This window comes from Ahaetulla prasina, chromosome 1, assembly GCF_028640845.1.
Source record: "Ahaetulla prasina isolate Xishuangbanna chromosome 1, ASM2864084v1, whole genome shotgun sequence".
NCBI classification, from domain to species: domain Eukaryota; kingdom Metazoa; phylum Chordata; class Lepidosauria; order Squamata; family Colubridae; genus Ahaetulla; species Ahaetulla prasina.
Genome location: NC_080539.1, coordinates 56142378 through 56155991, shown reverse-complemented (window position 1 = coordinate 56155991; position 13614 = coordinate 56142378). Strand labels below are relative to the sequence as shown.

At 38.9% G+C, this 13614-nt stretch overlaps 1 protein-coding gene across 4 annotated transcripts in view; it reads left to right on the top strand.

The window, feature by feature from the left end:
• The window catches only part of INTS7 (integrator complex subunit 7), a 65215-nt gene that overhangs the window by 29582 nt on the left and 22019 nt on the right, over positions 1 to 13614 (top strand). For all 4 annotated transcript variants that reach the window (XR_009152961.1, XR_009152960.1, XM_058165342.1 and 1 more), the window contains 5 exons: positions 1071 to 1265; positions 5955 to 6058; positions 8337 to 8405; positions 9900 to 10032; positions 11222 to 11320. Coding sequence is in view for 2 of the 4 variants with exons in the window: in XM_058165342.1 (XP_058021325.1) it covers positions 1071 to 1265; positions 5955 to 6058; positions 8337 to 8405; positions 9900 to 10032; positions 11222 to 11320 (600 nt within the window). In the remaining 2 variants the exon portion in view is untranslated. The remainder of the gene's footprint in view (positions 1 to 1070; positions 1266 to 5954; positions 6059 to 8336; positions 8406 to 9899; positions 10033 to 11221; positions 11321 to 13614) is intronic.

The window sequence follows — 13614 nt, the reverse complement described above, 5'->3', positions numbered from 1 at the left end:
ATGGACTAATTTGAATAGAAAGAATATATGAAAATCAAGGCTTTTACAAGTGTCAGGTTCAGTCTTTGTTAACCTTGTAATAGCTTTTTATTTGATGAAACTATAGAAATGTGATGATATAATTCCAGGGTCCCCGACCAGACAGTGTGAGTGGCGGGCAAGTGAAGCTTCGTCTGAACATGCGGGGGATCTAGGTTGTGTATGTGAAACCATCCCTCCGCCTCCCCCATTAGTCAGTGGAGCCAGAAAGGTTGGGGATCGCTGATATAATTATTCCTCTCACTGGACAAATGTTTGCTTGGTTATTTGGAGTGTCTTTGGTTCTGCCCTTTAAGAGGATATTTAAAAACTGGGCAAATAAAGTGTTGTGGTTAAAATTAACAAAGTTATGATAAGATGTTCATCACTCAAAAAGCATCTGATCTGACGCCTAGATGTTATTTTCAAGTGCCTTCTTGGCATTTTCTTTCTTTTTTTGTGTTTCTTTTCCTTTATCCTGCCTCCCTTAGCTTGAATTCAAAGGATAATTCAAGAATCAGATTAGGTAATTGGAGTTTAAGAATATTACAAAACCATAGTATTATAACATTTCATAACAACAGGACAGTAATCCATTGTAGCACCTTGTCCTTGAAATATTATATTCACTAATTGTTCGTTTCTTATTGGAAAACATGTCCTCCTCCTCACCTCTTCGTCTCTTCTGAAAATGATTTAATTGGCTCAGTGAAGTAGGTGAAGAACTACTATAATAGGTCACCATAATCGGAACACTGTGCAAATGATATTGGTTTGATAATCTATATGTTAAATATAGTCCACTACCCCCAATGCAAATTTCAGCAATCTCAAAACATAGGCAGAAGCTACCATCTGCACAGTCATTTGTGTAAGTGGTTTGCTGCTTTTAATAAATAATCCCTCACTATCTAGACAAGCCCTCCTTTCCTCTTTGGAAAATCATTTCCAACCATTTACTAGATTATTATTTATGAACTTGCTTACTTTGGTCTCAGATTATGAATCTCCAAGTTATGCCTTTACCTGATAGTTATTTTTTCCCCTCCCAGGCTGCCAGCACACCACTTAACCCTTTGAGCTTCCAGTGTGGGTTTGTTAAACTACGCATTGACCTTCTCCAAGCTTTCTCTCAGCTCATTTGCACCTGTAATAGCCTGAAGACTAGTCCCCCACCTGCCATTGCCACAACAATTGCCATGACTTCAGGCAGTGATCTCCAGCGATGTGGTCGTATTTCCAACCAGGCAAGTGACCTGATCTACCTGCATTGTTATTGTGTGAACATACTTTTTGTAATGTTTCTCTGTGATTACTCACGTGAACCTTCTAGAGTCTAGAGAAATTGCAGGTAGTCTCCGTTTAATGGCTGTTTTTAGTTATAATAGTGATGAAAAAATAACTTTATGACCAATCCTCACATTTGCTACCTTTAAAGTTATGTAGGGCGAAGGAAAGCTGAAGTTAGTGCAGTTTTACATAGCAACTGCTTAACAAGCAAGTTGCCAGTCTCATTTGTAGTTACTAAATGAGGATTACCTTTGTTTGGTGGGAACTTTACCCCCACAAGTATCACATCACTAGCCATAGTTCCCACTAAACCCCTTAAAATTTATTTTAGACCACAAAAGGGTTACCATGGTTGTTAAAATAAATTGTTCTTGTGTTATTTTTCATATTTTTCTCTCAATTCTTCTTCAGGTTCCTTGAGTGATTTATAAGGAAAATGTGTCCTCCCAATGCAGTTGCCTGATCTTTGGCCTTATGGCTCCAAGAGTCCCCTTCCCAAGTGGCAGTATTACAGGAACAATTTTTCTTCCTGTAGTTTATGCTAACAGTGTTCTTCTTTGCTGAAAGTACTATACTAGTTACCTAAGCATTGCTACTTATTTACTGAAGAGACTTGTCGTAATTGTCTTTTTAATTTTTGAGCCACTGGGTTGGAGCAAGCCTTAATCAATCAAAGTGGTTGTAACTTCAGAATAGAATAGAATAGAATAGAATAGAACAGAACAGAACAGAACAGAACAGAACAGAACAGAATAGAATTCTTTATTGACCAGGTCTGATTTGACACACTTATCTTTCTCTAAGCTTCCTACCATGTCCCACAAATTGTATGGTGGCTTCCATATTTTTTAATCAGGAGTTACATTTACAAGATGGGTAGATATCACTCTAATAATAAATAAATGTTCCACTGCCCACAGATACTTTTTAAATCTCTGTGCTGTCATTATTAGTACTGAAGAAGTGACACATTGAGGATTTAAGATGTTCTGTGAGGCCTGCTTTGCCTCATTCTGACCAAGGCAAAATGAAAAATAGGGATAAAAGCCTGTCACTTTTCCAATCCATTTCTAGCACCATAAAGGTCTTTCACACAATTGCATTCTCCAAATCTGTAACTGCCAGTTTCACCACTCATTGAGTCTTCATCACCTTCTCTTCAGTCATAGAAATTGATCGTGAAAAAAGGGAATCTAAGACAGATGTCCCCTAAGAGTTATAGTAGCTCTGTAATAAAATTCCTGTCCTTTGCAAATTTTTTCTTAATGTCAACTGAGATCTGCCTTCTTGTAACTTATGGTCAATATTCTATATCCAATGCTTTTGAGAGCAGAAAACTGATGGTTGTTTTCTGTGGCGCATTTCTTGCGGTATGTGAAAAGGGCTCTCATATTTTTATTGAGGCATTATTATTTCAGACTAGATTTTACTTCCACCACCACTTAAAGATCTTTTTAATGAAATCTTGCTGGATAGTCCCCTTTAAATGGAAATGGGAATGACCTCCATAAAAAGCATGACCTTGTCAAATACAGGTCCAACATTTATTTATTTATTTTATTTATTTATTTATTCATATTTTTATACCGCCCTATCTCCCTAGGGACTCAGGGCGGTGTACAGCCATCTAAAAACAATATAAATATACACAGTAAAACATTAATCTAAAAAACTTATTAAATAGGCCGAATATTTAAAATAGACATAAATAATAAAACCCCAAGTTAAAACCAAATCTAAAATTTAAACAATTAAAATTTAAGAATCTAGTCCAGTCCTGCGCAAATAAATAGATGTGTCTTAAGCTCACGGCGGAAGGTCCGAAGGTCAGGAAGTTGACGAAGTCCTGGGGGAAGCTCGTTCCAGAGGGTGGGAGCCCCCACAGAAAAGGCCCTTCCCCTGGGCGTCGCCAGTCGGCACTGCCTAGCTGACGGCACCCTGAGGAGTCCCTCCCTGTGGGAGCACACGGGTCGGTGGGAGGCATTCGGTGGCAGCAGACGGTCCCGTAAGCAACCCGGCCCTATGCCATGGAGCGCTTTAAAGATCATTACCAAAACCTTGAAGCGCACCCGGAAAACCACAGGTAGCCAGTGCAGTCTGCGCAGGAGAGGTGTTACATGGGAGCCACAAGAGGCTCCCTCTATCACCCGCGCAGCCGCATTCTGAACTACCTGGAGTCTCCGGGTGCTCCTCAAGGGGATCCCCATGTAGAGAGCATTGCAGTAGTCCAGACGAGATGTCACGAGAGCATGAGTGACCGTGCATAAGGCATCCCGGTCTAGAAAGGGGCGCAACTGGCGGACCAGGCGAACCTGGTAAAAAGCTCTCCTGGAGACGGCCGTCAGATGATCTTCGAAAGACAGCCGTCCATCCAGGAGAACGCCCAAGTTGCGTACCCTCTCCATTGGGGCCAATGACTCGCCCCCAACAGTCAGCCGAGGCTGCAGCTGACTGTACCGGGATGCCGGCATCCACAGCCACTCCGTCTTGGAGGGATTGAGCTTGAGCCTGTTTCTCCCCATCCAGACCCGTACGGCTTCCAGACACCGGGACAGCACCTCGATAGCTTCGCTGGGGTGGTCCGGTGTGGAAAAGTACAGCTGGGTGTCATCAGCGTACAGCTGGTACCTCACACCGAAACCACTGATGATCTCACCCAGCGGCTTCATGTAGATGTTGAACAAGAGGGGCGAGAGAATCGACCCCTGAGGCACCCCACAAGTGAGGCGCCTCGGGGCCGACCTCTGCCCCCTCGTCAACACCGTCTGCGACCGATCGGAGAGATAGGAGGAGAACCACCGATAAACGGTGCCTCCCACTCCCAATCCCTCCAACCGGTGCAGCAGGATACCATGGTTGATGGTATCAAAAGCCGCTGAGAGGTCTAATAGGATCAAGGCAGAGGAACAACCCCTGGCCCTGACCCTCCAGAGATCATCCACCAACGTGACCAAAGCCGTCTCAGTGCTGTAACCGGGTCGGAAACCGGACTGGAACGGGTCTAGATAGATGGTTTCCTCCAGGTACTGAGGTAGCTGACATGCCACCACACTCTCTACAACCTTCGCCGCGAAGCGAAGGTTGGAGACCGGACGATAATTACCTAACACAGCTGGGTCCAGGGAAGGCTTCTTGAGGAGAGGCCTCACCACCGCCTCTTTCAAGGCGGCCGGAAAGACCCCCTCCTGCAAAGAAGCATTTGTAAGCCCCTGGAGCCAGCCTCATGTCACATCCTGTGCGGCCAGCACCAACCAGGAGGGACACGGGTCCAGTAAACATGTGGTGGCATTCAACCTACCCAGTAACCTGTCCATGTCCTCGGGAGCCACAGGGTCAAACTCATCCCAAACAGTCTCAACAAGACGGCTCTCAGACATCCCACCCGGATCTACCCAATTTTGGTCCAGACCGTCCCGAAGCTGAACGATTTTGTCGTATAGATAACCACTAAACTCCTCAGCACGTCCCTGCAACGGGTCATCCCGCTCTCCCTGTTGAAGGAGAGAGCGAGCTACCCGAAACAGGGCGGCCGGGCGGTTATCTGCCGACGCAGTGAGGGAGGAGACGTAGCAACGTCTCGCTTCCCTCATTGCCACTAGGTAGGTCCATTTGGAGAACTCCCACAAAATATTTCTTCCCTCTTTGTACATTTTTCTGTAGAAGGCAAGTTAATGCTAGCCATCTCAGGATGTCTTTGGCAGTTAATTTCTTAAAACACTCCAAAACATTACAGTTTTGTGATCTAATTTTGTTTGTCAGTTGTGTAATCTAATTTTGTTTAATTTTTCAAGTTGAATGGAATCAAAAATAGGTGTTACATATAGCAAATTATTAAACTGTTTTGGAATTTACTGGAAAGTAGTATACTGATATTTTAAATCAATAACTATTTTATGTTCAAAGACATTGGATCCCTGCAATATTCCTAATAATACAGTTTTACATATACAGTATGTATTAACATATCACTGAAATATTAGGGCATTGAAACAAGCAAATTATCAGAAAATTGTCAATTCTTGGATACCAGGAATCAGTAGAGTGCATTGGTTTCCATCTAACTTATTTTAAAGGCCATAATGCATGTAGCTTAGCAGGTCTCCCAGAGCAGACTGTTCTATAATACGAAAAGTCCTGTTCCTTCTATTTATTCATCGGAAATGAGGGGAGGAGACATGTGAAATAGAAAAGCAACATGTGGGGTCTGTAGCAAAGAGAAAAACTTACATGCAAGCTAACAGCAGAACAAGGGGACAAGGCAAATGCTACTTTCAGCAAAGTAAGGTACTTTCAGCCACAGGAAGAAGCATGAATTGAGATTTGAGTCTGATCCTGCTGTCAATAATTTCATCTTGCTTCATTTTTTAGGGAGCTATAAGAGAGAACTAGAGCCAAGTACAGAAAGAATTTTAGGATAGCGTTTAGGAGTCTCTGCAGCAGAGACTGGCCTTTGATCCAAGAGTAGATGGGCTTGGTGTAGGGATGCTATGATAATTGAAGTGAATATAAGCAATAGATAAGCATAGGAAAAAGGACAGGCCAATATAATACTCTTAGCTTTGAATTCTCTATGTATTATGTTCAATCATGACCAGTGTCTTTTTTGTTGCTTCTTTTTGTTTTGCTTCCACTCTGTACTACTGCAGATGAAACTCTCCATGGAAGAATTCAGAAACCTTGCGGCAAGATACAGTGATCTCTATCAGTCTTCTTTTGATGCAGACTCTGAAACTCTGAGAAATGTGGAACTGTATCCTGCTTCTTATAATGTGAAAAAAAAGTTTAAATCTTGGAATTTAATACTAGAGCCTCTATTGTATTGTTATTTATGAATACTGAAAGGAAAGAACAAAGAGAGGTGCTTGAAAAATGTAGACAGGTATTTGGTGTCTTAACTTCACTATACTTAAAACTTAATCTTCACTGTACCCTGATCAATTTGCAATGTTTATAAACATTTAACCCCTTAAAACCCTACTGTAAGTGCTTGGATTTGCTTTGCCTTGCTTTATAATATATTGTATGTATGGAAGCCATTCTTGTTTGAATTTGATTATCTTGCTGCTTAAACAACCAGAGCTTGGATATTTTTCCCCCAAAGAGGCTCCCTTGAATCTATTATGGGAGCTTAGGTAGAAGTAAATTTGTGCAGGCAATTCTTAGATACTTAACAGTTTGCACATACAACTTCATTTTTAAAGTTAAAAACAGATCATAATTACGGTTGGCCTGCCAGAATTCATCACTGAAAGTATGCCTTTTAATTTAATTTAAAATTTAAGCTCTGTCCCATTTGATATAGCCCATCCCATATTTTCTTCTTATCAGTGATTGTATTTGATTATCATAAGTAGGATTCTGAAATCAAGTGTCTTCTTTGCCCAAGAACAAAATACTCTGTATCTATGGAGATTCTCAGTCATCCAGGTCATGGTTGTCCCAAAGGTGCTTTTTTCAAGAGGCAACTGGACTTTCTGGTTTTCCTTTGAAGATGTTTCGCTTCTCATCCAAGAAGCTTCTTCAGCTCTCCTGAAATGTCTTCAAAGAAAAACCAAAAAGTCCAGTTGCCTCTTGAAAAAAGCACCTTTGGAACAAAATACTATATGCTTCAGAGCTGTGTTCTGAGCTGGGAGCAAAACAAGACATTCCGTTCCATATTGTTCTCATTTCTCCAAAGGTTGGAGAGTACAAAAGCCATTAAAACTTGAGACACAAATTCCTTTACTGATATTAGAAAGTTAATAGTTTACAGATAATAATGCCACACTGCTTTTGCTATATCTTCTATGTGAATCATGCTTTCTTTTTGAGATAAGTTGCTGAATGCAAAAATGTATTTTGTACCTGTACTTCAAACAGTGTACATATGGTTTCTTCCAATTTCCAAATATAAAAACCACCCTGCTTTCTTCATTTATATGTTGGGGTGTTTGTTGACAAGTTACCAAGTGAAAAATTGGGCCTTGGAATTGCCCGTTAACAGAACTGCTGTTGCTATGTTCTGAAGCATAGGTTACGGGCAAATTGCAGTTGTGTTAAGGTGAATCCATTATTATTGTTGTTTGCTTCATTTCCTGGCTCAGTTGCATGAGAATCTGAAAAAGTTGTCATTGTTTGACTGGATATTTTTTTAAATGTTGAAGTTATTTTAAAAAGTCACCTTCTAGGTAGTTTTTCTGCACATAAGTTGATAGACAACATAGTATAGCTACCAGTACTGTTGTAGCCCCAGGACAAAAAGTAAGAGAGCGAGAGGGAGCTCCCCATTGTACCTTATGCATGAATACTCAATAGCGTTTTGAACATGATTCAGTCAAAACATGGAAGACTCAGAATGTTCCATTGTAATGTCTGAAGTGGAACTATTCTAAAGGGGTTTTTCCCCCCTTCATTTTATCTCTACCCTACATCACAAGCCCCGGGTATTTCTTTTCTAGTTCTGAGATTTGTTTCTTTATCCTCTAGCTACATATGCAAATAATTGAGAAGGCAATTTTGTGTATACAAAATATGCTTTCTGTTATCCCAGTTGGAAATACTGTAATATTTTTTTTTAAAGGCAGTATTATATGTTTAATTTTGCTTTGGGAAAGCAGGACTCTCCCCATTTCTTCCACTTTGTTATTTAAGACTCTTATTTGCTTCATTTATTTTTTTGGCAATGGGAACTGCTGCTACAAATGAACTTCCAACTGTGCATAGATCTCTTTTGCTTGCACATATGTCTGCCCTGGGCTGCTAGCCATATCCTGTGAACTGTTCATTCAGGCCTTTTATGTCTTGTATCACCAATTTCCAACTTCTTCGGGGTTTTGTTGCACTGTTACAAGAGAAAAATGTCCTCAGGTTATAAGAATACTTGTGTCTCATTCAAATAAATAGACTGACTTTTCAATCCTATAGGATATGTCTTGCACGTGTAACAAATGCCAGTTTCCCATCATTATTCAAATCCTTTTATATCCGTAAGATAATATAAAATGTATGTTGCAACTTTTCTTTGTTAATATTCTTTAACGTTACTTCAGGCAGCAGCAAAGTTGCTTATTAATATCACATGCAATTGAAGCTCTGATCTTAGATCCCGAATCTGCAAGGTATACCTAATTCAGATTGCTTTTGTCTTTCTTTTATTTGCTAATCTTTTCACTAATATTCATGTTCCCTCCATATGTTGGCTGGACATTATGGAAGCTAAAGTCCAGGATATCTGGAAAAAGCAGGTTGGGGAAGGTTCATGTGAGCAGTTCTGTTATAAAATAAAAGCTATACTAAGTTTCTGTAAAAGAGCACTCAACAGCTGCTTCTTGGAACTCTTTATGAAAGCAATGCAGCAATAGCACTTAGACTTATATATCGCTCCACAATGCTTTACAGCACTCTCTTGAGTGGTTAATAAATGTCAGCTTATTGCCCCCTTCAGTCTAGGACATCAAATACACTGTCTTACATGAATATTTCTTCTGGGGATGTGCTGAACTTTGATCTAAAACCGCGCAGGTGCTTTAGAATGGACATTACCCTTATTTTTTTCCAAAGTCATACATATACAAGTAATTTTTTAGCTTGAATCTAAAGAGCAGCCTATCTCTAGTTTAGTGTAGTCTTTCTGAACCTTAGCAACTGGGGAATTCTGGGAACTGAACCTCACATGTGATAAATTTGTCAGGGTTGAGAAACACAGCTCTAATGTCCTGGTTCAGAAAGTGCTTTTCCCATTATTTTCTGCTAGTGAGCATTTGCATATTTCCTGTGCAATATTAGAAAAGGTTCTGGAGTGCATTTGAGACATTGCATTCAGCACTGATTTAGTCCTATTAGATTTCATCATCAATCCATATGAATCTAGTGCTTAGCCTAAAATCTGGGTTTGTTGAGAGCAGTCACCAGTTATTAAATTCATTATTTAAAAGGCTGGACTTGGAGATATACCCCAGATGGTTTGGAGAATTTTAAATATTCAGGAAAATGAGATGTTAACTGTGAAAAAGAAAACTATTATGAAGATTTAAACAACATAATGTGTCCAATATTGAAAAGAATACAAGAAACGAACCAGGAATGGTTGGTATATTACGTTTTCTGTGTTTAATTTTGCATAAGTAATATAATTTCTATTCCTTATTCTGTTAACCTTTTCAACTAGGTTGCTTCAAATATGTGTAAATACAGGTGTCCTCAACTTACAACCACAATTGAGCTACAATTTCTGTTGTTAAGTGAGACAGTTCTTTAGTGAATTTTGCCCCATTGTATGACTTCTTGCCACAGTTGTTAAGTGGATCACTGTTAAGTGATTCTGGCTTCCCCATTGACTTTGCTTGTCAGAAATTTGCAAAAAGTGATCACATGACCCTTGGGCACTGCAACCGTGATAAATACCTGCCAATTGCCAAGCGTCTTAATTTTGATAACATGACCATGAGGATAGCTGCAACAGTTGTATGAAAAATAGTCATAAGTCACTCAGTGCTGCTGTAACTTTGAACAATTACTAAATGAACTGTTGTAAGTTGAAGACTGCCTGTACACAAAGTGTTCTGCAGGAAAGATAAAATAACTACACCCCGAATATCTACCTTTTTAAACAGCTTTCAGGAATATGGCTCTGCTGGATTGGCCCATGCTGCAAGTGAATATGAAAGGAGAATGATGTCTGTCTTTGGCCATGTGTTAGAAGAAGTGGAAGCCCTGAACCGAAAATATACACCAGTATCCTACATGGCAAGTAATATCATTCATTATATGAAAAACACTCTAGCTTTTGACCTGAGATAAGAGAACAGAATCCTCAAACTGAAAAGCTAAATATGATTTTTTACGTGTATTTACCTATATTTAATCAAAACATTCTTCAATAGAAAAGTAGGAATGAGACTGCTTCTCTTTGCTGCCTAATTTTATTTCATTTTCCAGAACTTGAATTTTTAAAGTATACTTCAAGCTCTCATGCTATGATGGACATTGTGTAAAAGGTTTAGTTGTAGAGCATGCCAGAGACCTTATATAATTGTTCTATCTTTGTGTTATTCAGTAATACTGATTGGGTTTCAGCACGGCTTTTAACCAGTCTAGTATTTCTTTTATTGGCTCAATCATCTATGAATACTAGTGCCATTTATACTTGTTCCAAAAACAAAGTGGCAAACAATCAATGTTGCATTGAGTTTACTCTATTTTTCGTACTTGGAACAAAATCAAGATTTTAGATGTTCTTCAAGCCATTTTTATTTGATCCCTTGGAAAAGTTAGCATATATTTTGGGGGGTTTTTTGACTGTTGTGCAGGTGGATTTGAATTTTTATGTTCATGGAAAAGAGCATTGACTTCTGAAGAAAAACTGAAATTACAATAACACCTGAACAGCAGGAAAGAGGACAATTATCTCAATATTTGTTTGAATACTTCCTAAAGACATCAGATTGACCAAACAGGATACTGGATTACTTAGACTTTTGATCTGACCCAACACGGTTAGTCTCAGTTCAGGTCCATATCTTACTAGCCACTTTTGTTGAAAATGAGTGCATGAGTGCAGGCTTTGCTGACATGCTTCAGACTTCAGTTCCTATAAGCTTCCAGCCAAGCAAGGAAATAATTTTGCTAATCGGAAGATTATTAGAATAAATCAAGATAAGCACCAAATTGATGCTGACTGTCAACATCAGATATTCTCTTGTGTGCCCAGTTCAGTATAGGGACAAGGGTGTTCTTAGGATTGGCAGATTTTCTTCCAGATTTCTTCCAATTCCAGTTTCCTATCTCTGGAGCTTTTTGGATCAATAGCATGTTGTGTCTAGGGTTCCGAAGCACTAAGAACTGAAGTACTAACGCCCAGAGTTTGTTCATGATATTTCATATTCCTTTTGTAAAATAAATAATTCTGATCGGTCTTGCCATTATTTTGTTCTAGCATACAGCTTGTTTGTGCAGTGCAGTCATTGCCTTGCTGAAAGTTCCCTTGTCATTTCAGAGGTATTTTTTTCAGAAGCTACAATCAACTAGCATTAAGGTAAGCTATATTTGCATTTAGGTGTAATTGCAGTTTGGGGGCAGAAATGTTATTTATAACTCCTAGACAAGCAGGCTGGCAGAAGTGGCTGGAGTGAGGTGGGGACAACTAATTGCTGCCTAAGCTCTGATTTATGAAAGATGTTAGATTAGAAATTTAATGAAATATTTGAACTAGAATTCATATCCGAAGTAAAATTTTGATTTAAAAAATAATATTAAATCAGTGTGTGTTCTGTTTTGTGTTATAAGACAGTTTTATGAAGATCCTCAGTTACAATTCATTGTTTGCCTTGTGGCTTAATGGACATAGACATTTTCTAGCAAATAAAGATATTTCTTTTGAAGCAAGTAGTGCTTTTTTAATATATTGATGTTGGGGATGTTTTCGTTTTGCCGCTTCCGTTAACTTGCTAATGCATTTTATTGTATTTTTTTTATTTGAAAAACTATATATGGAGAAATAAAATAAGATAAAACTATCTTACATAAATAGAGCAATGTAGCACTTTGCAATTTGATTTCTTTAGCTTGAATGAGTATCTCAGGTCTAGGTCATCTCACTGATTTGTTCTTTTTTAAGTAGAGGGGTTGCCCTACTTTTTTTTTTTAACTCTGGTAATAATCAGCAGAGAAAGACTGAACGAAGCCTATGCAAAATATAATATTCACAATTTAGTCCATAGAATAAGTAGCAATTTTTAACGGAAAACAATTTCAGAAGGCTAATCAGTCTCACTGCCGAACAGAAAAAAAGCAAGGCGTTAGTAGGGTTGTATTTCTGCTTCCTCCAAACTGGAAAATTATCCTGGTTCTCTCTGGGTTTTTGTCATGCCAAGCCGATGATGGCTGGAAAATTATGGTGAAGGAAGGAGATAGAGTAGAAAGTAGATGCGCAGAAAGAAATGATGGAACATAGTAGTGACTGCTGTATAATTAAGAATGACAGAATTACTATTGGATGTTGGATCATTTCCTTCCTTCCTTCCTTCCTTCCTTCCTTCCTTCCTTCCTTCCTTCCTTCCCCTTGAGTACCCAGTTTCTGGCACAATTTCTCAGATGATTTTGATTTCTGTCTGCTATACAATCTTTTGGAAGCTTGACAGTTTCTAATAGTTGTGTTGATCTTTTAAATTCTTGTGGTCTCTTTTACTGCTTTATTTTGCTGTTTCATATTAATGGTTGCTTTATTGATTATCCATTTGGTATAAGATGGCGTCAGATGCCTCTAGTCTATTAACCATATATCCTGCTTATAAAATAATCATGCTACTAGACAAATATGTTCTCTATAAATGGATCATACATTAAAGGCAATCATTCATTGATGGAGAGCAACAGGACACAATATAGGCAAAAATGTTTTCCAATTATTATCTAATGTCAATGCATGCTTGTTCTCCACATTCGGTAGAGACCTTAGTCACCCTGTAATTTTGTCACAGAGAGAGCATATCTTTCAAAAAATGTTTGATGTTGAATGCAAAAGAAGTATTTATGTATTAAATTTTTTTCCCAATCCAACATGAGATTGCATAGAAAGTATCTGGGGTTAGATCTTGTCTCTCAACAAAATACCACTTTGAATATTGAACCAAAGAGAGCCAAATGGGTGTGTGGGAGAAACTGGCAAAAGAGTGATTGATATTGTAAATGGGGCCAGATCAGGCCAGGGGCTATGAGGAAAAAATGTTGAAAAATTCCCACAGTGTATTCTTGTGGAAGGAACAGTTGGCCATCAGTGTAGAATCTTGGCAGCTGCTCTGTTCTAAGCAGCATCTCCTCTGTTTGGGTCATACGACCCAGAGCACAGCATATGCAGTATGCAGCCCTTGCCTCCCAGGGCACACATAAAACACAAACATATGGCCATTGTGTCAAAGGTTTGGAAAGAATTCCTGAAGTCATGCTCTGCTTACTTTCTGTGCTGCATTTTCTCAAGATTATACAATGAAATATTGCTCTGTGTGATTTCACTTTTGTATGTTATTTCTATTGAGAAAGAGGGCAATCTTTCTCCTAAATGAAAGGTGTACTAGCAAATAAGTAAATGCTAACATCCACTTTAAATGCTACACTTCAGTACTCTTTCTAAATTTTGTGGTACCTCTGATGCTTGCATATGTAGAGAGAGAAATGTGTACAGGTCTCGTTAGGATGGTTAAGGAAAATGAGCAGCCAGCAGACCCAAAAGCAAGATTATTTGCCTTCCCAAAGAAATATTTCATGTTGTGCTCTGCTACAGTTTCAATAAATAGGTCACTGGCATATGGATTGGTGTACACAGAGGATGAG